Here is a 23,955-nt window from a genome sequence, read left to right on the forward strand (position 1 = left end):
GCATAAAACAAAATCCTTCAGATAAAAACAAACCCTTTTTTTTCTTTTAAAATAAGTGCACTGAGAGATACAGGAAACTCAACCTTTTAATCTGAAGGACAGAGCTCCCAAAGCCCTTCCCTATAAAAGCACCTGTGGAAGAGCTGCTTATGGTTTCAAGATCATAGCAGACACGAAGTCCTCTTAGGGGGAAACAAAAGAGTGCCCATCCCCTCTCGAAAGGCCCCCACAGGCCTGCAGTCTTGTTATCACTCAGCCAGGATATTCTAGACCAAGAGAGGCTACGTGCTAGCGTCTGCTTTGGTTCCAACAACACTTCAGAAAGCTAGACAGCAAGGCAGGGGCTACAGCGACTGAAAGGTGGGGGGACCCACTCACCCAGGTCATGACTGTCAGGTGGGAGTGGCAGCCAGGGCGGCAGCAGTGCTCCACCATGTGGTGCTCCGTGCTGTGCCCAGGCGGCAGAGGTGCCCGCCCCCTCAGGGCCTGGGCCTTCTGAGGGCCTAAGGCCCCAGCGAGGTGGCGTTTTTGTGCCTCGGACAAGGCAGTGGGTCAGCACACATTTACTGCCAGACAGCAGAGGCCGACTGACATTTAACTAAAACTACTACTTCAGTGGAGGTAGTTTCCTCATTTTATAGACAAAGAAACCAAACCCTAGAAAAGGCAAACAACAGCCTAATCAGTGCCAAGTCTGTGTTCTTTTCCACTAGAGCAGCTTCTCACTCATCGAACCTACCGGAACCTGTCTGCCTACTTCACAATGAGAGCCAGCAGAGTCTGAAATTAGTTCAAACGCTCACAGAAAAGCTTTAGTGATTCTCCTGTTCTCCTGTGTGGAGATGAGAGCATCTCTTAACAGATGAATGGCTTTTGCAAGCGGCAGAAGTGCCCTGTGTGTAATTTTATGCCAGCTTGAGAGCAAACTGGGTCTAACAACTGAGAGTGGGTAGGAATATGCTCTAGCAGACGAACACAACTGGCCATTTATTATGATGGTCTCCAAAGCCAGGGACCCAGGAAAGATAATTAAAGTTAGGTTTTATCATATTTCAGAATGAACATATGCTTTTCTTTTTTTGGCCTTGCAGTGCAGCATGTGGGATTATCTTAGTTCCCTGACCAGGGATCGAACCCATGCCCCCTGCAGTGGAAGTGTGGAGGAGTCTTAACCACTGGGCAGCCAGGGAAGTACAGAATGAATACAGATTTTTCATTAGAGAGAACACAAATTAAAATTTTCTATCAATGGAGAGCTTTAACCATTTCCTCCTTCCAGATAATTTTTTTTCTGTTTGTAACTGCAATATATATTCAAACTTTCATTCATCACCATATATACAATACCTAGCACTGGGCCCTCTATGCTAGGTGCTCAACACACACTGTATTAAAACCACGCAGGCAAAGAACACATCTGTTTTGTTGATGGCTATACTAGCACTGTGATGTGCCTGCAAGGAACTCAACACACAGAGTTCAATGGAAAGCTAAAATACACTTGTAAATGGGCTCAAAGGCACTCATCGGCCCTCCCTGTCTTTTCATTCCTGCAGCCAAGAGGCAACTACAGGACACGTTCATCTTAAAGACGGTCGGTAGGGCAATTAACCACTGCCGGTGACAGAGCCAGGAGCCCTGGATGCTGCTTGAGGCTCTGCCGTTCAACCCACGGGGCCGGGGCCCCGCTGTCACCTCTTTCCAGGCCTGTCTCTTTTTGCATCTGTGAGCTGAGGAGGTGACACTACTGATATATTTCGCTACTTTTGGTTCCTTCTTTGTTGATACAGCAATGGCTGAAATTCATATTTCATCTTAGTTCAGAAAAAGACTGGCTTTTTCTCACCAGAAGCCTGATCTTTACAATTAGGTGAACAGATCACACTTGGTGGCGTTGCCTTCACCTAACTGAGACAAGACAAAAGCATCTCTCAAAGGCAGTTTAACTTCAAAGTCTCTCAAGCTGCCCACTTGCCTCTTCACTGCTTCCTCCCAAGACCACCAGCCTGATCACTGCCCTGAACATGACTATGAGCTCCACCCTGCAGCAGGCATGCCTCATACTTCAGCTCTGGCTTCTTTAGTTTAGCCAGGGAGGTGCCTGAAAAAGTGAGTTTGGGAGAAGCCAAGTGACAGCTGACTAGGAAGGCCTACCACCACAATGAGGGAGGCTGGCTCAGAAGCACAAGCATCTTGCTCAACTTCACTACTCACTTCCTCAATGTCCACCTATGGAGCCACCTATGTCTCCACTTGCTCTAAGATGGGTACAACAGCCTCTACCTCACAGGGTTGTTAGAAGTAGGATTATATAGACAAAATGCTAATTGCATGTCCAGTATACGTAGGCTCAATAAACGAGACCCCTATTATTTCTATCACATACTCTTACCTCTGGGGGGCCCTTTCGTGTACACAGTGCTCTTACTGGGTGGGGAGACTGCTCTGTTTAGCCCTGCAGGCAGGACACAAGTTGAGGAGACGTACGGCCTACACAGTGAACTCACGCACAGGAAGCAGCTTCACTGTTCAAAACATGCCACTTCTAACACTGCTGCCTATCTCTAAGTGTAGTTAAGCCAACTATAAACATGTTTCATTTCAGAACAGTGAGCTTTCCCTCCCAGAGGTCTTGCTGACCTTCCTTCACAGAGGCTGTTCGTCGCCGCGTTCTTTTTCTCCCCTTATGGTCTTCTTCCAGTATCTTATCATCAAAGCCAGTCAGCTCAATGGTTTCGGACTGACTCGTGGGTCCAGCTGAGAACCATTCTGGTTCTTCTTCTGTGTAGGAATCGTTTCTTCTACGCTCACCAAAGACACGCTTACTATCCACAAACTCCCTCTGGAAAAGTACACAATGCAAAATAAAAAGTAAGATTCTAGTCAAGGCATTTCTACCTCAGTCCAAGTCTTGATGAGTTAAGCGATGCTCGGTAGCGCGATGAAGATGCTCTGTGGTGGCCTGACGCTGCTCCCCACCCCAGCTCTCGGCTCCTCCCTCTGTACTAGGATGGGCTGTGTTCACCCAGCATCACGGCTCCTCCCTCTAGACTAAGATGGGCCGTGTTCACCCAGCGTCACACAGCACACTGCTATAAATGAAGTGCACACGCGAGGTGCCAGAGGATTGAGGAGACAAACCCTGAAACGCTTGTCCTTGTAGTCCCTCTCGCGGTCTCTCTCTCTCAAGTCTCGCAGGTCCTTCTCGCTAAGACGGTGATCCTTCTCAAAGGTCCGAGCAGAGATGATCCTCCCGCTGCCGATCCTGCGTCCGCCAAGCAGGCGGAGCCCGTCGCCGTCTTTCTCCAGCGGGCTTCCTGAGCGCCGGGAGCTGACGGCCGCCGTCACGTGGCAGCCCCCTCCAAAGCTGCGTCTCTGTGGGCTGAGAACAACATCTAAGTCATCTTCCTTCACACGCTCTCGTGGATCTGCAAAGATGCCAGAAAGAGAGAGTCAGGTGAACCAGCAAGGGTAGTTCTCCTCCCTGGGGTAGGGGTGTGTCTCTGACTGGTGGCCACTGGGGTCCTGGGAAAGAGTCACCACTGAAACAGCCAGAGAGTTCACATATTTTTAACAAAGCGTGCGCCTTTTGCTTCATCTCTGGAGGGAGAAATGTACTTCATAATCAGTAACTTTCCATGATTAATCTCCACAGTCCTTTTAACTAAATTCTTTCTTTTTTGGGGTTGTACAGCATGGGATGCAGGATCTTAGTCCTGGTGTGTGTGTTCAGTTGCTCAGTGGTGTCCAACTCTTTGTGACCCCCTGGACCACAGCCTGCCAGGCTTCTCTGTCCGTGGGATTTCCCGGACCAGGGATCAAACATGCACCCCCTGCAGGGGAAACGCAGAGTGTTAACCACGGGACTGCCAGGGAAGTCCCTTAACTAAATTCTTATCTGTATAATTATTAGCAAATGTTTCGTCAATTAATAAACTATAGTAGGTGTCAGTATTTGAAACTAACTACTTTAAAAGTTAAAGTGTCTCTTCAACAAATAGTATTGAACAGCTGACTATCCATATGCCAAGAAAGCCTTATCTTCACATTGCTATCACATATAAAAATTAACTCAAAGTGGATCACAGATATAAATGTGACCCTTAAAACTACAAAGCTTCTAGAAGAATATATGAAGGAAATCTATGACAGTGGCTTTGCACAATTTTCTTAGGCTTTGACACCAAGAGCACGATCTACTTTAATAAATGATAAACTGAGTTTGATCAAAATCTAGAACTTCTGCTCTTTTAAAGTTACTGTTCAGAGAAGACAAAAGCAAATCTACCCACCATGGCCACACAGGAGGGCTATGATTTTACTTGCCAGGTAATCATAAATGAACTGTTCAGTCAGTTTTCTGATAATGGTACTTTCTCCCAACGCCTAAAACTCTCACAGCTATGAATGAAGCCAGAAGCGAAGGGCACTGCCTCTGAAATTGCGGCTCCCACCTCTTGGAGACTGCTTACCTACTATCCTGCGCACCAGGGAAGGCCGGTCCGTGTCCAGCTCTTTCTTCAGGCTTTCCACCGGTGAGCTCCGCCCTGAAGCTGGGTAGAGGGAGGCGTGCCACTTCTCAGGGTCCCAGACACCATCACTGCAAGTCAAAGGGCACCATGGTTCAGCTCCTGCACCACAAACTACACAGGTAGTCTACCTTCTACTACTGCAGGTGCCAGGTTAGGGAAACCCCTTTGCACTATAAAGCTTCACAGTGGCCATCAGAACGGTTCCCTCTTTCAAAATAAAAACAACTGACAAATTCTGCAGTACTTTGCTGTTGTTCATGTAACAGCAACAGACTTGAAAAGCAGTGGTCTGAGAGGAAGTGTATCTACCCCTGTCCTATACAAACAAATGCTCCCTAAATATTGATTACTCAGTTTACTGAAGATAAGTACAGGGAGGAAAAAGTCCCTTAATCTTCTCACTAGAGGCAGCTCCTGGAATGCTTGGTGTATATTCTTCCAGAATTTCTATGGACAGTCTTGGGTTTTCCCTCAAAGGTGCGTAGTCTAGGTCTGATATTGTTACTCCCATGCTAATGATGGGGTGGCAGGCGGTGCCGTGTGCCGAGCAGAAGCTCTGGAGCCTAATGATCTGGTACGAAACTCCAGCTCTGCCACCGCTGACTGGGCCCTCCGGACCCCTTACTGAGCTATGTCCTTTAGCCTTGTCCAGAAAGGACTTTCGCGCCCCCGGGTCAGACCAGGCTGTGCTGCACACTAGCACCGCACCCTGCACTTGCCCTCCACAACCCGTGATGGTGGGCACGACAGGCTCTCAGGAGCATCTGTGCCCTGGCGCAGGCCCACAGTCCAGGATGACAGCACGGTGTTCGACAGCACCTGACACCCAGCGCTCGCCACACAGCGGGCAGCAGTGCAACGCCTCTTCAGTGAGTCAGTGACCTTCTGGGCCTCAAACTCCTTTAACAAAGGAGGTATTACCTATCAAGGATCACCTGGAGTGTAAGAACCCAATAAATCTTAATTCTCTGAGAGAAAAGAAATAGCAGAATGAGAAGCCCTTTCCTCTGTCTCTTCATCATTATCAATATTATTAGGCACAATGTCTCCACTTCAGGATTAAAGCGAGTACGTGTGCCCATGGTAACTTTATTTTATGCCAAAGAATAGCTGTAACAAGAAAATTCAACTTGAGGCATAAAAAACCCATTACAGCTTTAATGAAGAAAAAAAAAAAAACAAAAACCAAAACTCAAGCTCATCTGAGACTCAGCAAAAAATACTAACCAGTTGGAAAAGCCGTTATTCAAGGATCACCCTTACCAGGGGGTAAGTGGCGTGGAGTCCAGATTCAGCACCCCATGAACCGTCCATATACAAAATTAAAAAAAAAAAACATGTCCTATTTTACCAAACAATTAAACACTTTATATTCTTTAAAAAATGTGGGCCAATATGAAGTATTTACCTTGATATTTAAGTGACCGTACAGTCTTAAGATAACCGTAAAAAATGCAATGTAGGGTTATTGTAATTTCAGACCATTGTAGCTATGGCCTTCTCAAACCAAAGCTTTCTACTTCTTTGGAGGGAGCCCAAGATGCAAAAGGGCTAATCTGATTGGCCTAATGGTTCTCCTGTTTGGTGGGGAGGGGGCTGATAAAAGGCTCAGAGTTCTGCTGATCATCCTACCCGAGGCCCTTGAAGAAGGACCCTTAAAAGCATGTGCAAAACATCACTGGTAGAGAGAAAAAACCCTGGCTGGGACTCCTGTGCTCAAGTCAACCCTGCTTTGTGACTGTGTGCCTCGGACCAAGGCATTTTCTAGTTTTAGTTTCAACACCAGTTAGTTGAAAGGGAACTGGTTCAGTTGTCCCTGGAGTTCCCCGCAGCTTCTATCTCTGAACTTCAGCGAATCAATCATGAAGCTGATAAAGAAGACAGTGCAGTGAGATGCCACTTTTGTTCAAGCTTACTTGCAATGTATTCGTGTGGAAACCCCTGAAATCTCCCCACTTGTTAATTCTAGCAAAACAATACAACTCTTAATTTACTAAGTTTGGTATAACTTAGTAAATTATACCAAAAGAAGCTGACCCCCATAAATACCTGTCGTATTTCTCAGAGAGGCACGAAGGCCTCTGTTTGGAATGAGGGCGTTCTTTAATATCCAAGAGCTCCTCCTAGAAAGAGAAATCATATGGTGATTTTGAACAGTATTTCTTGGGTCACATACTTGCAACTTACTTTTGTTACCAGTAACTTAGTGTCTACGTTAAACAGTTCACACAGTTCTTATTTATTTACACCCTGGCTTACTCCTGAAAGGACAAAGTCGGCTCAAGGTCCTCAACAGGCACTCAAGCGTAATTGGCAAATGATGTAAGTGATCAGTTTACTGCTAAAACACATTCTCTCATAAACTTCCATCCAATAATATACTCCACACACTGAACGCTGATAAGGCATGGTAGCTTCAGGCTGATACAAAACGTTCAGCTAACCTGACTAGTCTTAAATGCATCAGAATCCAACTTACAAGGGGCAGATTTCCTTTCCATTGAATAGTGAAACTGCAAGGGAAAAAAGCGTCCCAAACACCCATGTACCACTTATCTGGTGTACGTGTCCTTAACATTCACAATGCCTCTCCTTAACTGTTTTGGTGCTCAAACTGAGAGCCTCTTCAAACTGGCTCCTGTATCCTTTTGACACACCCCATCATTTTAAATTTTTATTTATTTAAGCCGTGATGCCTGCCATGAAGGATCTTAATTCCCCAACCAGGGATCGATCTGCACCCCCTGCAGTAAAAGCACAGAGTCTTAACCACTGGACCACCAGACAAGTCCCCCATTATTTTTAAAAAAGCACGTTTTTACTTTCTGCATTACATGTACCCATCCTGTCCTAGTCTTAGAGTCAGCCATTTCTCTGAGAAATCCAAGTTCCTTTAAGTGAGAATGGTGTAAGAATTTGAGGTTTGGTAACTCGGTATCCTCATTTGCTTCCAGGTATGTTATATACCTGGAAAATGAGAAAAGAGAAGCAAAAGGCAAAGGAGAAGAGGAAAGATATACCCATCTGAATGCAGACTTCCAAAGAATAGCAAGGAGAGATAAGAAAACCTTCCTCAGTGGTCAATGCAAAGAAATAGAGGAAAACAATAGAATGGGAAAGACTAGAGATCTCTTCATGAAAATTAGAGATACCAAGGGAACATTTCATGCAAAGATGGGCTCAATAAACGACAGAAATAGTATGGACCTAACAGAAACAGAAGATATTAAGAAAAGGTGGCACGAATACACAGAAGAACTATACAAAAAGGATCTTCATGACTAAGATAACCACAATAGTGTGATCCCTCAGCAGAGCCAGACATCCTGGAGTCCAAAGTCATGTGGGCCTTAGGAAGCATCACTATGAACAAAGCTAGGAGGTAATGGAATTCCAGAGTTATGGAATTCCTGATGGAATAACTGAGTTATTTCAAGTCCTAAAGGATGATGCTTTTGAAGTGCTGCACTCAAATATGCCAGCAAATTTGGAAAACTCAGCAGTGGCCACAGGACTGGAAAAGATCAGTTTTCATTCTAATCCCAAAGAAAGGCAATGTCAAAGAATGTTCAAACTACCGCACAATTGCACTCATCTCATACTCTAACCAAGTAATGCTCAAAATTCTCCAAGTCAGGCTTCAACAGTATGTGAACCGAGACCTTCCAGATGTTCAAGCTGCATTTAGAAAAGGCAGAGGAATGAGAGATCAAATTGCCAACATCTGCTGGATCATAGAAAAAGCAAGGGAGTTCCAGAAAAACATCTACTTCTGCTTGACTGACCACGCCAAAGCCTTTGACTGTGTGGATCACAACAAAATTTGGAAAAATTCTTAAAGAGATGGGAATATGAGACCACGTTACTTGCCTCCTGAGAAATTTGTATGCAGGTCAAGAAGCAACAGTTAGAACCGGACACGAACAACAGATTGGTTCCAAATTGGAAAAGAAGTACGTCAAGGCTGTATACTGTCACCCTGCCTATTTAACTTATATGCAGAGTACATCATATGAAATGCCAGGCTGGATGAAGCACAAGCTGGAATCAAGATTGCCAGGAGAAACATCAATAACCTGAGATATGCAGATGACACCACTCTTACGGCAGAAAGCGAAGAGGAACCGAAGAGCTTCTTGATGAAGGTGAAAGAGCAGTGAAAAAGCTTGCTTAAAATTCAACATTCAGTAAAGTAAAATTATGGCATCTGGTCCCATCACTTCATGGCAAACAGATGAGGAAACAATGGAAACAGTGACAGACTTTATTTTCTTGGGCTTCAAAATCACTGCAGATGGTGACTGCAGCCATGAAATTAAAAGATGCTTGCTCCTTGGAAGAAAAGCTATGACCAACCTAGACAGCATATTAAAAAGCAGAGACATTGCTTTGCCAACAAAGGTCCATCCAGTCAAAGTTATGGTTTTTGCAGTGGTCATGTATGGATGTGAGAGCTGGACCATAAAGAAAGCTGAGTGCCAAAGAACTGATGCACTGTGGTGTTGAAGACTCTTGAGAGTCCCTTGGATGGCAAGAAGATCCAACCAGTCCATCTTAAAGGAAATCAGTCCTGAATATTCAGTGGAAGGACTGATGCGGAAGCTGAAGCTCCAATACTTTGGCCACCTGATGCGAAGAACTGGCTCATTTGAAAAGACCCTGATGCTGGGAAAGATTGAAAGCGGGAGGAGAAGGGGACGACAGAGGATGAGATGGTTGGATGGCATCACCGGTTGGATGGCATCACCAACTTTATTGACATGAGTTTGAGCAAGCTCCAGGAGTTGATGATGGACAGGGAAGCCTGGTGTGCTACAGTCCACGAGGTTGCAAAGAGTCGGACACGACTGAGCAACTGAACTGACGTTACACACACACGCACCTGCTCATATAGATGCATATACACAGAACCATTGCCGCCTTTTTATATAAACATCTTCAAGTAAACTAAAAATAGCGATTCCCAAACCTTCAGTACCAGTAAAATGCTACAACTGCTTTGCAAAAAAGCACATACCACTGTGCCAGGGCCCCTCCAACACCCTTGTCACAGGCCTCACAACAGAACACTTGCTGCTTGTCTGATCACCGCTTCCCCTGTCTTGGGGAGAATATGAAGGGGCAGAGTTACTCTCTTAGCCTTTAGGCATCACTGCATAGAAGCATGCCGTGAAATCACTCAGTGTCGTCATACACCTGAGGTACCTAGATGTTTTCTCCATGATAGCAAAATGCCTGAGAAGCAGAAGACATTTTACTTTTAATACCACGATATCAATCAGGCATTTACATTTATTTATGATTCACTTATGAATTGTGTCTTATTAATTGGGTAGAAATACCTAGAAAAATTGGGAATGTTGAGATACACAGAATCCCAAATATAAGAAAATGTCTAGAGGCTACTAAAAATTCTGAAAAAAACTGTCAAAGCACTGACATACCACTGCAAACTGGCAGTAGCGAGTGGAGTCCAGTGGAATCTGCGTGGTGAACGATGTCAGAAAGGTAGGAGTGACACAGCCTGGTGGTGAGGGAGGGGCGGGGTGGATGACCAACAGTAGTTATGATGACAGAAGATATAACAACACCGAAATCCTAAGAACAGGAGGGCTTAAAACATTTTCCAGTAAAAACAGGAAGGACCTTGCAATATAGGAAATACTTATACATATACCACAGGAAAAAAACGCTGCAATTTTCTGCTACTTGAAGCAGCCCAAAGATGAGTACACACCCCTCACTTCACCATTCACAAATCCAATATTAAAGTAAGAACCCCAGGATACTATTAAACCAAGGGCAATGTACTTCATCCTTAAATAGGTATATTCTCAATACACAAAGTTTCTAAACAGTGTGGCTTTGAAATGTTTTAACTCCAAACAACAGGGAGCCCAAGTGGTAGGTGTTCTCTATTATTACTATCGCTGTTTGCTGAAATTAGATACCATTTCATGTCTACCAGGACGACTGTTTAAAAAGAAAAGAAAAGAAAATAGTATTGACAAGGATGTAGAGAAACTGGAAACTTCTATCATTGCTGATGGGAATGGAAAATTGTGCAGCTATTGTGGAAAATGGTGGCAGTTCCTCAAAAAGTTAAACACATGACCTAGCAATTCCCCCACTAGTTACATACCAAAGAGAACTGAAAAATTATAAACCTATACAACGCAATAGTTAGCAATAATACAGAATAAGTTCTGATGCAATATAAGCCTTGAAAACACTACGTTAAGTGAAAGAAGTCAGACACAAGAGGCCACATACTGTGGGATTCTCTCTACACGCAACATTCAAACTGGGCATATCCATAGCGTGGGAAAGTAGGTTGATGGCTGCCAGGTGCTGGGGGAAGGGAACTTTGTGGGGTGACTGCTAGTGGGTAGAGTTTGTGTTTGTGGAGACGAAAACAATCTCAAATTAGATAGTAGTGATGGCTGTACAACTTTTTGAATTTACTAAAAACCACTAAATGGTATATATTTTTTTAAATGTTTATTGGACACACCGCATGTGGGATCTTAGTTCCCCAACCAGGGATCAAACCCATGCTCCCTCCATCGGGAGCTCAGAGTCTTAACCACTGGACCACCAGGAAAGTCCCTAAATGGTACATTTTAAAAGGGGTAATTTTATGTATGTGAATTCTATCTCAAGAACAAAAAAATTTTAAGCAAACTAAGAGGTTCAGTTACCAAAAGTTAATGTTTTACTCTCTCTTTTTACAGATTTATCACTCTAATTACAGATTAATAAACACAAACGACTCTCAGATACAGAAAAGAGGCTCAGATTGGTACAAATGTTTTATGTTTCTCTCCCGTATTAGTCCAGTTTTCTCTGTTGACTATATGCTTGGCATGTACTAGGTGTGAACGCTCAAGGGACTGCACAAACTTGACAGGCATGTAAGAGCACGGAGGGGAGTTACATGCACGGAGTTACGGGCACGAAGGTTGGTGCACGTGGGCACCAACCATGCCAGCAGCACCATCCATGCCAGGGTATGCCTCTGACCAAATGCAATGGCCAAAACACAGTCCACCTGTCTACAGAGGATAAAGAGTCATTTACTTTATTAACAGGCCAAGAACTGGGAAAACAAAACAATTCTTGGATTGTAATAATTGCTGGAAATAACATCTTTAAACATCTAGGTCAAACTATACACTGTTCTTGAGAGTAGGCCTTCTAAAACCAGTTTCACAGCATCAAGGAAACCGCATATAAACAAATTTGTACAATTTCTGCAATAAGTGTTCATCTCCAATGGCGATCCAAAGACCTCCACTGGACCCTAAGAGGTTAAGAAGTAGCACTTTAAACCAATCACGTTTCTCAAAATGTGGCCCAACGTCTACCCCAACATTTGGGGAAAAATGAGATCCTCATGGGGTTTAGAGAGCTACACCTGTTAACCTTCAGCAATGTCTCAGGTTGCTTAAGATGGTTTTCCATCCTGAGAGGATCCCCCACATAAGTGGGGAGGAGAGAAGCCATTAGCTAAGTCAACACAAAATCTGCTCTTTCATAACTGTCCACAGAACACTTCCTGTGTGCCAGGCTTAGTGGCTAGCACAGGCAGATGACTGTTGTCCCTGGCCCCACTGCTCTCCAATCTCTCAAGAGACGTCTTCTTGAACTCGCCATCTCAGGAGTTCTTAACAGCAATTATTCCTGGAAAGGAATCTCTTTGGGATACTTTCAAAGAAAACCTTCAAGTTTGGCGAAAAGCAGAATACTTCAGAGTGCTCATTTTGAACTGAGTATGTTCCTTCGCTATGAGTACTTCAGGAGGGGATGGGAGATTACCCTTTTGTAGAGTTCTGATAACCTACAGAAACTTGCATCGTGGACAGATTTACTGAAACGATCATCTGGTCAAGAGAAGAGTTATTATCTGAGACCTTGCTTTTTTTTTTTTTTTTAGACCTTGCTTTTTTGCATAAGTGACTAAAACCTGACTGGGCAAGAATACGCTGCTAATTCGCTAAGAGTCCCACGCCCACAGAAGTGTAAACGTATTTTCTTAGGTTTAGCAGCCTTCCTTAAAGAAAACGTGTCAAGCTTTCCCAAACAATCTATCTGGGAACTACTAACATGGATACCGCTTTCAGTGATCAGAATTAAAGTAGAAATCAAATGACAGAAACCCAAAGCAATAGTTAAAGCCTTACACAGTTTCTGCAGAAATCCTATGCATTCTGTTGACCATCTGACATAGACTTTCACACAAGTCACTTAGAGAGGTGTTCTTTACTTCTGTGAGCTGAGTTTAATTCCTACGAGTAAGACGGCCAGGCTTTTTTTTGGGGGGGCAGGGGCTGTGCCCCGCAGCATCAGGGATCCTATTTTCCCAACCAGGGATCAAATCCGTGCCCCTGGCTTTGGGATGAGGGGTTTCAACCTCTGGACTGCCAGGGAAGTCCCCAAAGCCCGATTTTTTTTATGATTACCCTTTACATTTCTATTTCACTGTTAGTTGTCTAAGCACCCTGGAAATGACTCAGTACCTCACCTGTGTGCCTGCTCTTTCTGAAGAGGGCAGATGTCCCTGGAACAGCATTTGGGCTGGGTTCCCCTTTGACCTCCTCTCCTGGTCCCCACCCTCCACACACCCATTAACTTTGGGCTTCGCCCATGAGGCTCTCAAATGGTTGCTGACTGACCTGATATCTCAACCTAGGAGTCACATGACTTTTCTGAAAGGCTTAGAAAGCTTTTAAAAATAGCAAAGGGGTACTGGCATCCAGAGATGACAGCCAGGCAATGGTAAATGACCGACAGGGTGTGTGGGATGCACTTCCCCATCCCCCACTCATGAAGTTTGCTGAAGGGGCACCATTCAGAGCAGGTCTTACAAGCAGGTCAGGGTTCAAACTAGATCCTGTAGCATCCTGCAGGATGCAGCACCTGGATTCAACCCAAGCCTCTAATGGTGGCTGATTTGATGCACACACTTTCTTCTATTGAAAGAATTCATGTGAAGATAAGAAAATGGAAATAGGGAAAAAAATAGGAGAGCCTGCTTTTTCTGTTGATCTGACCAATACAATAAAAATAAACCTTGGCTTTTAAACATGTTTATACAACTGATAAAAGCAATGTAGAACATGAAGTAAGCTGGTAAATAAGTACAGAAAGAAACTTACAAAAATCATTTTCAGGGTAGAAGCACTATATCTGCAATACTGCTTTATGGTTTCATATTAAAATGGAGATGGTTACTGTGACGTACAGAAAGCAAGCATGTGGATCTGAAGTCGGTATCTGAAGAAGCTACCTTTTAGTGCTTCCCCCTACCCTTATTATATCATAAGCTGTTTCTAACACTTATTGTGTGTCAGGCACTTTTCTAAGCACTTGACATCCATTTTCTCATTTATTCTCCGCAAAAGTCCTATGGGGTAGACACTGTTCTATCTGCATTTCACAGAGGACAAGGATGAGAGTCAGAGAGGTGAGAATATGGCTGAAGGCAACACAGGTTAAGTGAGTGGCAGAGTGGGGATACCAAACCAGGCAGCGGGTTTTGGCGGCTCCCTGTTCTCTCCACTGATTCTCCCAGAGGATGAAGGAAGACACCCAAGCCCTCCCAGCAGCTCTGTCATCAGTGCTGGGTTTGTCTCCGTCCACTGAGACCACGAGGAGCCCTGAACAAACTGCCAGCTCCCTGCACAGGCTTCCCCTGGGCCAGCTCCTCTCAGAGAACCTTTCCTGAATCAAAGGCCCTGCCCACAGATGTCTATGTCCCAAGTTCCCATTGTGAAATGACTGGCTCCTTATCTAGCCAGAAGTTCCCACCACGAGCAAGGAGAGGATACCCAAGGGGGCAGGGAACCGTGAATCCTGACTTTTTCCAGATGATTCAGAATTGAAACAGGTAGGAAAGAGCACTAGCAAGACAGTGTCTGCAGTGGTATCAGTCAGCCCCCTCTAAGAACTTCCAGTTAGGTTTTCTGGACAGCAGAAACTTTAACATGGTATCGTGATTTTTTTGTACCGTAAATCTGCCTTCCCCAATATAAACAAGCACCCCTATTTTTATGTTGGCTTAAAAGTTTGTAGCTTAGTGCCTCACTGAAATGCCACCTATTAACTCAATTTATGAGGCACCCATGAAGTTGTTGAACGAGATCTCGGTATAGTAAAGACTTGACTATCTGACTACTGATTTCAACCTAGACTTTAAATCAAACAGTATTCTCAAAGGCTTGACTTCAAGTCTCGCAACTGATTCTAAGAAGGCCAGAATGATTACTCAAAGCAGTCCACTTCAGTTGCTTGTCTGTTTTCTTAATGATTTTCCCTGGCAGTCAGCACTTTCACTGCTGGGGCCCAGGTTCAATCCCTGGTTGGGAAACTAATATCCTGCAAGCCATGCGGCATGGCAAGACAAACGCGCACACGCACACAGAAGCAAACAGAGCAAAACGCAAAACAGAGACACCAACGCGGCTGTCGCACCGCACACAGAAACAAACAGAGCAAAACGCAAAACAGAGACATCAACGCGGCTGCAGCACCGTAACCAACTGCCCCTCAGCCACAGATCAGCGTGGTTCCCTTTAAGGATCCTTACCCTGACAAAAGGGTGCCGGTTTATAACTAGTCAAGGCAATGAAGAGCACACAGGAAACTCAGATAATCCAACACTTATTTTTCAGGTGGTAGATTTAACATGCAGGCTTAACATTGGTCAGTATCAAGCTGAATATTCTAAGTGTCCTCTGCTTTTATTCCCTGTCCAACTGGCAGGTGACAGCATTCATTAAGGAGTCTGTGGCAAGCTACAGGAGCAAAAGAGGAATAGTACAAAGCGTGTAATACTCCGATCTAAGAGAATCAGTTTATTCACCTGAAGAAAAAAAAAAACCAAGGATCTGAACAGTGAGATAGTCCCAAGCATTTCTATTCTGTGTTTCAGGCAAAAGATGCTACCACTAACTGAAGAGCAGGTACTACATCTCAAGAGCTGGTAAAAGGGCCTCTGAAGAAGGTAAGCAGCAGCTAACGGGTCCCCAGCTTTTCCCACTCGTGAGCCTCACTACCTCCTGTTTTCTAAACGGATGGTTCTCAAACCTGAATCTGAGTCAGAATTCTCTGAATTGCTTGTTATTCAGCCAGACATGGCTGGCCCTACCCCTAGAGTTTGATTCAATGCCTATGAGATGGGGCCTGAGATTTTGTATTTCTAACAGTTTACCAGATGATACTAAACCATGGCTTCCCTGGTGGCTCAGATGGCAGAGAATCTGCCTACAATGCAGGAGACCTAGGTTCAAACCCTGGGTTGGGAAGATTCCCCAGAGAAGGAAATGGCTACCCACTCCATTATTCTTGCCTGGAGAATTCCATAGAGGAGCCTGACAGGCTAAAGTCCATGGGGTGGCAAAGAGTCAGACATGACTGAGCAGCTAACACTTTTAGTTTTCACTAAACGTTACTTCAAGCAACACACTTTGAGAACCATTGTCTAAACTATTTTTAATCCATGACTTTTGATGTGGGATCCCACTCTATAACTTCCCAAAGTCCTTAAACATAATGCACTCACTTAAAAAAAAAAAAAAAAAAGCACCATTTAAATACTACCAAATCATAGCTTTTGATCTTAGGAAAATGCCAATCTAGCAAAATGGACCTCAGTAGGTTTACACATTAAGGGCTCAAAACCCTCAAAATAGCAAGTGATATAATAAGTCTACTTATAACCATCCAAATTAATAATCACTGAGGCTTAGGAGGAGGCCTGAAAATTCCCAGTGTGACTCTTACATGAGTTCCTGAGACATTCATAGAGGCACAGCAGACAGTAACTGAACCCTGAGGAGTAACTATGCACCTGAGTCCCTTGACAACATCAACACCACATTTCAAGTTCCCCACGGAAGATGAGAGCCTTGTTACTCAAAGCATGGTCAGTGGGCCAGCAGAATGGGCCCCACCTGAGAGTTGGTTAAAAAGTCTCATTAAAAGAGTTGGTTAAAGAGAGGCAGAAACATCACTAAATGCTTTGTTTATTCCAACAGTTTGGTCCCAATAAGTAGATAGGGAGGAGGATGGCTCAAATATCATTCCAGGAGTAGAATCAACAGACCATTTACTATAGTGCTCAGAACACAGAACTGTTTTAAACTTCCTTCAAAAGAAAAAAGGCTTAGTTTGCCTCAAATCCCACATGAAATTACCAGAGTGTTGAGAAACATGTACATGGAAACACTAACCTAACACCCCGACAATACCCAGTTGCCACCCTAAAACTGTGTGTGTGTGTGTGTGTGCTCAGTCCTGTCCACCTCTCTGCAGCCCCATGGACTGCAAAGCCTGCCAGGCTCCTCTGTGCATGGAATTTTCCAGGCAAGAATACTGGACTGGGGTGCCATTTCCTACTCTAGGGATCGAACACATGTCTCTTGCATCTTCTGAACGGCAGGCAGATGCTTTACCACCAGCGCCACCTGGAAGCCCCTGTAATTGTCATTAACTAAAAACTCTTAAATGAGCCGCAAAGTACAACTATTTCTAACTAACCTGCGTAGAGACCGTTGAATCTAAATGGTCATGAACCGAAAAAATTTCTTTAAGGCACATTTATTTAACTGAGGCAGAATTCTGAGGCTAGACTGCCAAATACAGGCAATACTGAGTTTCTTAATCTTTACTGTAGACATTGTAGACATTCATAAATTCTACACTAACAGATTAATAGTATCTTCCTAAAAAATGACTTATTCATAAAGATAGATATGCATTAAAAAATGAAATATACACCTTACCCTCTAATCAGGGTGTGAAAGTAATTCAACAGCCTCTATGCCTGGATTCTACAACATAATGCACCAGTCAGAACTTTCACTCAAAAAGAACCGGGAGACCTGAATTCACATGAGTTTATAAAAGCACTTTCCTTTCTTTTAATAAGCCTTTCTCCATTCAGATTTCACTTGTCCACATTTTAGGTAACGAGTTTAAGTTGTGAAATACTACTCAAGCACTCTTAGGTTTGAGACAAACTATATTTGGGAAAAGCAAACCTGAATGAAGAAGTCACGTGCTTTCTATCGCTGCATATTCTGTTATGCCAAAACAGACTGGCTTAAGATAGAAGCTGACCAAAAACCTTTAACAAGTGAAAACACTCTTGTCCTCAAGTTTTTTTTTTTTTAATGCTAAAAATGAATGTTACTCCAATAACATTGGGTACTTTATCAAGTAGTTAAAGTACCCAGTGTTACTGGAGTAATATTCATTTTTAGAGAATTAAAATTAGCTAGTTAAAAGTAGCAGCATCACTGCACACACAAGCTGGTTAAAAGAAGCAGAATCAGTGCACACAGAAGGCCCGAGTTTAAAACACGAACCAGCCAGCATCCTGGGAAGCCTGGGACAACAACCACATTAGAGTCCTTGATTGGGCTCATACAAGGGAAGTAAGATACAAGGCCCAACTGGGGCATAACCCTTCCCACCAACAGTCCCAAGCACATTTCAGGGAACTAGGAAAGAATTCAATGCTCTCGTCAACTGCTTCAGAAATGGTCAGCAGTCCACAGGACAGTGAAGCAATAGCTTCAATAAACACATGACCTTGAGGTGATTCCTCCCCCAACCACCTCAGGAAAAGCAGGTATCTAAAGGAACTGAAATCACCTCAAGTCTTCAGCTAAGGGAAATATGATTAAAGTCTTACTTTCTTGAGTCCATATCCATTTTATAACAGCACGTAAAAACAATTAAAAAATCTGGTTACCCTAGGAAGGCACACCAAAGAGTACTCCTGTGAGTTCACCTCTCAATGAAACATCAACAGAGGACACTGATGTCTGTGAGGCATCGCAGAGCTGGAATCCTTACTCTACGGCCTGTAAATCAGTAGTAACGCACCAGTCGCACAGCTGTTACACAGAGTGTGCGCCAACACATTTGTTGCTGTTGTTTAGTTGCTAAGTCCTGTCCGACTCTTCGAGAGCCCATGGATGGTAGCTGGCCAGGCTCCTCTGTCCATGGGATTATCCAGGCAAGATTACTGGAGTGGGTTGCCATTTCCTTCTCCAGGGGATCTTTCCGACTCAGGGATCGAAACCTGGTCTCCTGCGTTGGCAGGCAGATTCTGTACCACTGAGTCACCAGGGAAGTGCCAACATATTCCGATCCACAAATTCACACAGGGAGGATCTGAGCCTTCAGTGGAAGCCTGCTGCTGCTGCTAAGTCACTTCAGTTGTGTCTGACTCTGTGCGACCCCATAGACAGCAGCCCACTAGGCTCCCGGGTCCCTGGGATTCTCCAGGCAGGAACACTGGAGTGGGTTGCCATTTCCTTCTCCAATGCATGAAAGTGAAAAGTGAAAGTGAAGTCGCTCAGTCATGTCGGACCCTCAGCGACCCCATGGACTGCAGCTTTCCAGGCTCCTCCGTCCATGGGATTTTCCAGGCAAGAGTACTGGAGTGGGGTGCCATTGCCTTCTCCTCAGTGGAAGCCTACTTAGGGGCAAATTTTAAAGTCTGGGTGTTTGTACTTTCAGAAAAAAAGTTCAAAGCAATGTTTTACTAAATCTAGTTAATATTTAGTCCACATAGTCAGAATGAGACTACCTCTTTAAACAATACTAATGAAGTTTCTGCACAATGTTACTTATCACCTCACCTATAAAGAAACACTATTTCATTAGTAACAAAGCCTACTTTTGTATAGCGATGGGGGGATCTGGAAGCGGGTTGCTTCTTCAGGTCGAGAAAAGCATCTCCATTTTCTGTTTCACCCACACTTCTATCCATGGCTCCTTGGTTGACAGTTTTTTGCACCTGTAAGAAATCAGCACAAAACTGTCACCGAGAACAATAAATTTTAAAGAGTCCTCACTGTTTAAGAAACTGAAATGATCTCGGACTCCCTTTAAAAAACCCTTTCTGTAAACCAGAACCCAGTGGAAACAAAACCACTGGTACTTGGATATCTCTTATAGTAAAGAGCTCTAAGCATCAACAGGGTAAGGAAAGCAGAAGTGGAACGTGCCCAGATCAGGGGACAGCCTCTAAGCAGCTTTAATATAAAAAGAAACCAAGCCTGGTCGCTGCCACTCGTGAGGGCCGTCCGGCGGAGTGGGGAAGTTTTCCGAAGTGGGGGCAGGTAGGAGACGGGCTGGGATCGGGGAAGCGGAGCAGTGGTAAAGTGCCTGTCACTTGCCAATGGACGGCGCCAGCTGCCCCTTGTTACCGGAGGCAGGGGACTGGGGACGGGGCCACAGCTCCCCTCGCCCGGCCCGCCGCACCTGTGGACATGTCAGAGGCGCCCGTGCCAAGGAAGGGGCGAGCGCCGGCTTCAGATCCAAAACTCGGCTTCCCGGGGCGGCGACCCCAACCCCCGGCCTCTCGCGCAGGCCCTGGCCCAGCAGCCGCCTTCGGAGGAAGGGCGGGGACAGTACTCACTGAGGGGAGGCGGGCCAGAGGGAGCGGGAGGGCCGAATCCCCCAGCCCCGGTGCTCCAAGCTGGAGCCGGCGCAGGCCCGCCGCCGTCCGCCCCGGCCCGGCGGCTCGGGCCCCGCCAGCCCGCCCGCTGCCCGCCAGCCGCCCCGCTGGCCTCCGGTCCCTGCCCGCCCCCCGCGCGCGCCTCGGCGCTCGCGCTCACGCACGCGACCCCGGGGCTCAGCGCGCCCGCGCCCCTTCTCTCCCCGCGGGCCCAGGCGCGCGGAGCCCCGGACCCCGCCGCTGCCGCCCGGCCCTTACTGGTTGCCTCGGCCGCCGCTCCCCTCCCCGCCGCCCGCGCCGGCCCGAGAGCTGCTCCGCGCGGCCTTCGCTCTTGCCCCCCCCACCCGCCCGGGCTGTCTCCCTTCAGCCGCCGTAACCGCGGCCCAGCCCTCCGCCCCTCCTCCCCGGCCCCCTCCCCCTTAATAACTCCCTCCACGCACCCGGGCCCCAGCACCGCCTTCGCCGCCGCGCGCCCGGATGTGAGGTGTCCGCGGCGGTGCCGGCCGGAAAAGGGAAACACGGCGGCGCGCTCCCAGGGCGCCGGCCCCTGCGTGCGCCCGGCGGCGGGGAGGCGGAGGCCGGGAGGCGATGGCGGCGGCGGGTGGAGACCGGGCCGGGGGCCGGGAGAGCCCTCCCGGATGCGCGCAGGCAGTCGTCGCGGGCAGCCCCGGGGAGGACGCCGCGTTCCCACGCGCGCTTCGGGGCGGGGCGGCCGGGGAGGACGGGACGGGCGGAGCTTGGAGCCCACCATCACCGCCCGGCGGCCGTCCGAGGAAGACAACTGGGGCCGGGAAGTGGATCGGGGGGCCGCAACCTGGGAACGCGGCGGCTGCTGCGTTTGCACGATCCGTTCTAGGCGGAGAACCCTGGGGCTTCGGCAGCGGGATTCTGTTTTAGGCGAACCTGGGGGCTTGGAGCCTTCCGGAGTGTGTTCGAACCTCGACTTTTTTTTTTTAACTGGTGGTGTGATGTTGGGCAAAGCTCTGACTGAATTCCGCTCTTCTTACTGTAAATGATGTATGTGTGTGAGGAAGAAGCGAGATTACACGTTGCTGTGTTAAAACTGCCACGGTTGCTTCTGAATGAGCTACGGGCGACTGACACATTCATTGAAATGTTCTTTCCCGCCCCGTAACCTGAATCTTTCCTTAGTCTGCACGGGAAGGGGAAGTGCAAGAGCTTTTGGCTGAAAATGAGATTGCAGATGTCAAGCGCTTAGTACGTAGTGCTGGAACCGGCAGACAGGGCCACAGAGAGGCAAAAATATCAATATGATTCCCCTCATCTGTGAGCAATGAGAGTAACTGCCGTGCTGGGAGGAAAGGTTTAACGGAGATCGCGTGTGAGCCTGGTCTGCAGGAATTTCACGAGCTCGTTTCTGCCTCGTGGGACCGTGAAATGATACGTGACTGTGGAGGGAAACGTAATTTTTCTCGTGGAAGGATAGCGAAATCTACATATCTTTCAATGAGCCTGCTTTCTTTAAGCTTCAGTTGTGAAATCAGCCCATTGGGCAGTGACTGAGCTCTTGAGTTCCCGTCCTGAGTCTTAGCAGAGAAAACAATTATGAAAACTTTTTATTTTTGTCTATTGGGTAAAATGTGTTTTTTTACAGTCTTCTATCCGCAAGCCACTATGGAGAAGTGGAGCAGGCCTTTTTTTTTTTTTTTTTGAAGCTCTTAAATCCTGACCCTCACAGTGTGAAACCATAGTTACTTTACCTTTGGAACCTGTTTACTCATCTATCAAAAAGAAATAGCAGTACCTACTTTTCAGGCTTGTAGTGGGAATTAGAGATAACATTAAAAACACTCTTCTGGTTATCTTTTGCTGTTTAACAAACAATCCCAGAATTCAGTGGCTTAAACCAACATTTACTTTACACCAAATCTGCAATTTGGGGTGGTTCTAGCTGGGACAGCTGGTCTCTACTCCCTTCGGCTTCAGCTGTAAGGTTGGGCACTGCTACTGCTGCTGCTAAGTCGCTTCAGTCGTATCCAACTCTCTGCGACCCCATAGACGGCAGCCCACCAGGCTCCCCGTCCCTGGGATTCTCCAGGCAAGAACACTGGAGTGGGTTGCCATTTCTTTCTCCAATGCATGAAAGTGAAAAGTGAAAGTGAAGTCGCTCAGTCGTGTCCAACTCTTAGGGACCTCATGGACTGCAGCCTACCAGGCTCCTCCGTCCATGGGATTTTCGAGGCAAGAGTACTGGAGTGGGTTGCCATTGCTTTCTCCGAGGTTGGGCACTAGGAACACCAAATGGCTCACTAACGTGGTTGACGGTTGGTGGTGGCTGTCAGCTGGAACCAATGAAGCTATTGGCTCTAACACTTAACACCTGGTCTCTTGCGTGGCCTGAGCTCCCTCACACTACTGGCTAGATTCCCAGAGCAAATGTCCAGGTAGGAGAGGGCCAGACAGTCGTAAACTGTCTAGCCTAGCTTCCAAGTCACTCATTGTATGTTCTGCCCCATACCAGTCTTTTTTTTTTTTAAGATTTTTTGATGTGGACTGTTTTTAAAGGCTTCATTGACTTTGTTACAGTATTGCTTCCCTTTTATATATATATATATTTTTTTTTTTTTAGCCAAGAGGCATGTGAGATCTTAGCTCCACAACCAGGGATTGAACCACTAACCTCTGCATTGGAAGGCAAAGTAGTAACCACTGGACAACCAGAGACGTCCCCACATCCCACATTCTAGTCTTTAGATAGGAGTCACTAAGCCAGGCCTGTATTTAAGGGAAGAGGACTTAGACTACACCTTTATATAGGAAGAGTGTCACAGAATTTGCAGGCATATTACAAGTCATATATGAAATGTGCTCCAGGCACGGTAGCTATTATGCTAGAGGCCTGGTCCTCCGATCTATCCTAGTGAGAATGTACTCTTCCTCCGCCGGGCTCTTCTTTAATGTATTGTAGAATCTTGTTCAATTTACTTTTTACCTCTCAGAGCCTTAATTTATCCTTATTAAAGGAGACAATTATTACCTAGGAATAAAGGCAATCTTTTACTAAAGGAGAGCCATCTGTGAGCTCCTTTCACCTGTCATGTAAAGCTGCTGCTGCTGTGCGACCCCATAGACGGCAGCCCACCAGGCTCCCCGTCCCTGGGATTCTCCAGGCAAGAACACTGGAGTAGGTTGCCATTTCCTTCTCCAATGCATGAAAGTGAAAAGTGAAAGTGAAGTCGCTCAGTCGTGTCTGACTCCTAGCGACCCCATGGACTGCAGCCTACCAGGCTCCTCCATCCATGGGATTTTCCAGGCAAGAGTACTGGAGTGGCGTGCCATTGCCTTCTCCGCACGTAAAGCTAGATGCTTGCAAATCTTTGTTTCATTGTAGCTTTTGAATGCTATTCTCTTTGGCAGAAATGATAATTTGTAATTCCAAATGCCTCCTTTACAACTAAAATGAATTTTCAAGCATCAGTATGGGAAATCCCTTTGAGAGAGTAAGAAAGAGATAAATGATTTATTCTACTTATAGATTATTTGTAAAATCTTGGTTTAGGTTCAAATTCTTGTTTTATAGTCCGTTGGGGAAATGAGCAGTTCAAGAACAGCACAAAAGCAAATGGAAATTAGAAACCTAGAAATTTTGAGAGCAGCTTCAACTCATAAAGTTGGGATTACATCTCCACTGCTCTCCACCTTTCTAAATGGGCTTTTTCCTAATCAGCTTTTCTGTCTCCAAGGGTACTCCCTAGTTCCAAGAAAATAGGATTTGAACAGTTTCACAGCTGTGGCATCATGTACTCAAGGATTCAGTTCAGTTGCTCAGTCATGTCCAACTCTTTGCAACCCCATGGACTGCAGCATGCCAGGCCTCCCTGTCCATCACCAACTCCTGGAGCCTACTCAAACTCATGTCCATTGAGTCGGTGATGCCATCCAACCATCTCATCCTCTGTCGTCCCCTTCTCCTCTCACCTTCAATCT

The 23,955-nt window shown here is 45.9% G+C and overlaps 2 protein-coding genes across 9 annotated transcripts in view; one reads left to right on the forward strand and one right to left on the reverse strand.

The window, feature by feature from the left end:
* EIF4ENIF1 (eukaryotic translation initiation factor 4E nuclear import factor 1) overlaps positions 1 to 20,516 on the reverse strand; it is a 39,464-nt gene extending 18,948 nt beyond the window's left edge. For 4 of the 8 annotated variants that reach the window (XM_061385461.1, XM_061385460.1, XM_061385458.1 and 1 more), the window contains exons 1-6: positions 20,266 to 20,343; positions 19,225 to 19,344; positions 6,582 to 6,655; positions 4,473 to 4,600; positions 3,142 to 3,428; positions 2,641 to 2,842 (exon numbers count right to left, since the gene is read on the reverse strand). In XM_061385461.1, coding sequence (XP_061241445.1) covers positions 2,641 to 2,842; positions 3,142 to 3,428; positions 4,473 to 4,600; positions 6,582 to 6,655; positions 19,225 to 19,317 — 784 coding nt within the window. In that variant the 5' untranslated portion in view covers positions 19,318 to 19,344; positions 20,266 to 20,343. Of the gene's footprint in view, positions 1 to 2,640; positions 2,843 to 3,141; positions 3,429 to 4,472; positions 4,601 to 6,581; positions 6,656 to 19,224; positions 19,345 to 19,811; positions 19,894 to 19,968; positions 20,052 to 20,265; positions 20,344 to 20,447 lie in introns of those variants that run through there. The other 4 variants (XM_061385457.1, XM_061385459.1, XM_061385455.1 and 1 more) reach the window with 4 other exon arrangements.
* SFI1 (SFI1 centrin binding protein) overlaps positions 19,440 to 23,955 on the forward strand; it is a 97,513-nt gene continuing 92,997 nt past the window's right edge. Inside the window, exon 1 of the mRNA XM_061385442.1 lies at positions 19,440 to 19,669. The gene's annotated coding sequence lies outside the window, so the exon portion shown is untranslated. The remainder of the gene's footprint in view (positions 19,670 to 23,955) is intronic.

Source organism: Bos javanicus, chromosome 17, assembly GCF_032452875.1.
Source record: "Bos javanicus breed banteng chromosome 17, ARS-OSU_banteng_1.0, whole genome shotgun sequence".
NCBI classification, from domain to species: domain Eukaryota; kingdom Metazoa; phylum Chordata; class Mammalia; order Artiodactyla; family Bovidae; genus Bos; species Bos javanicus.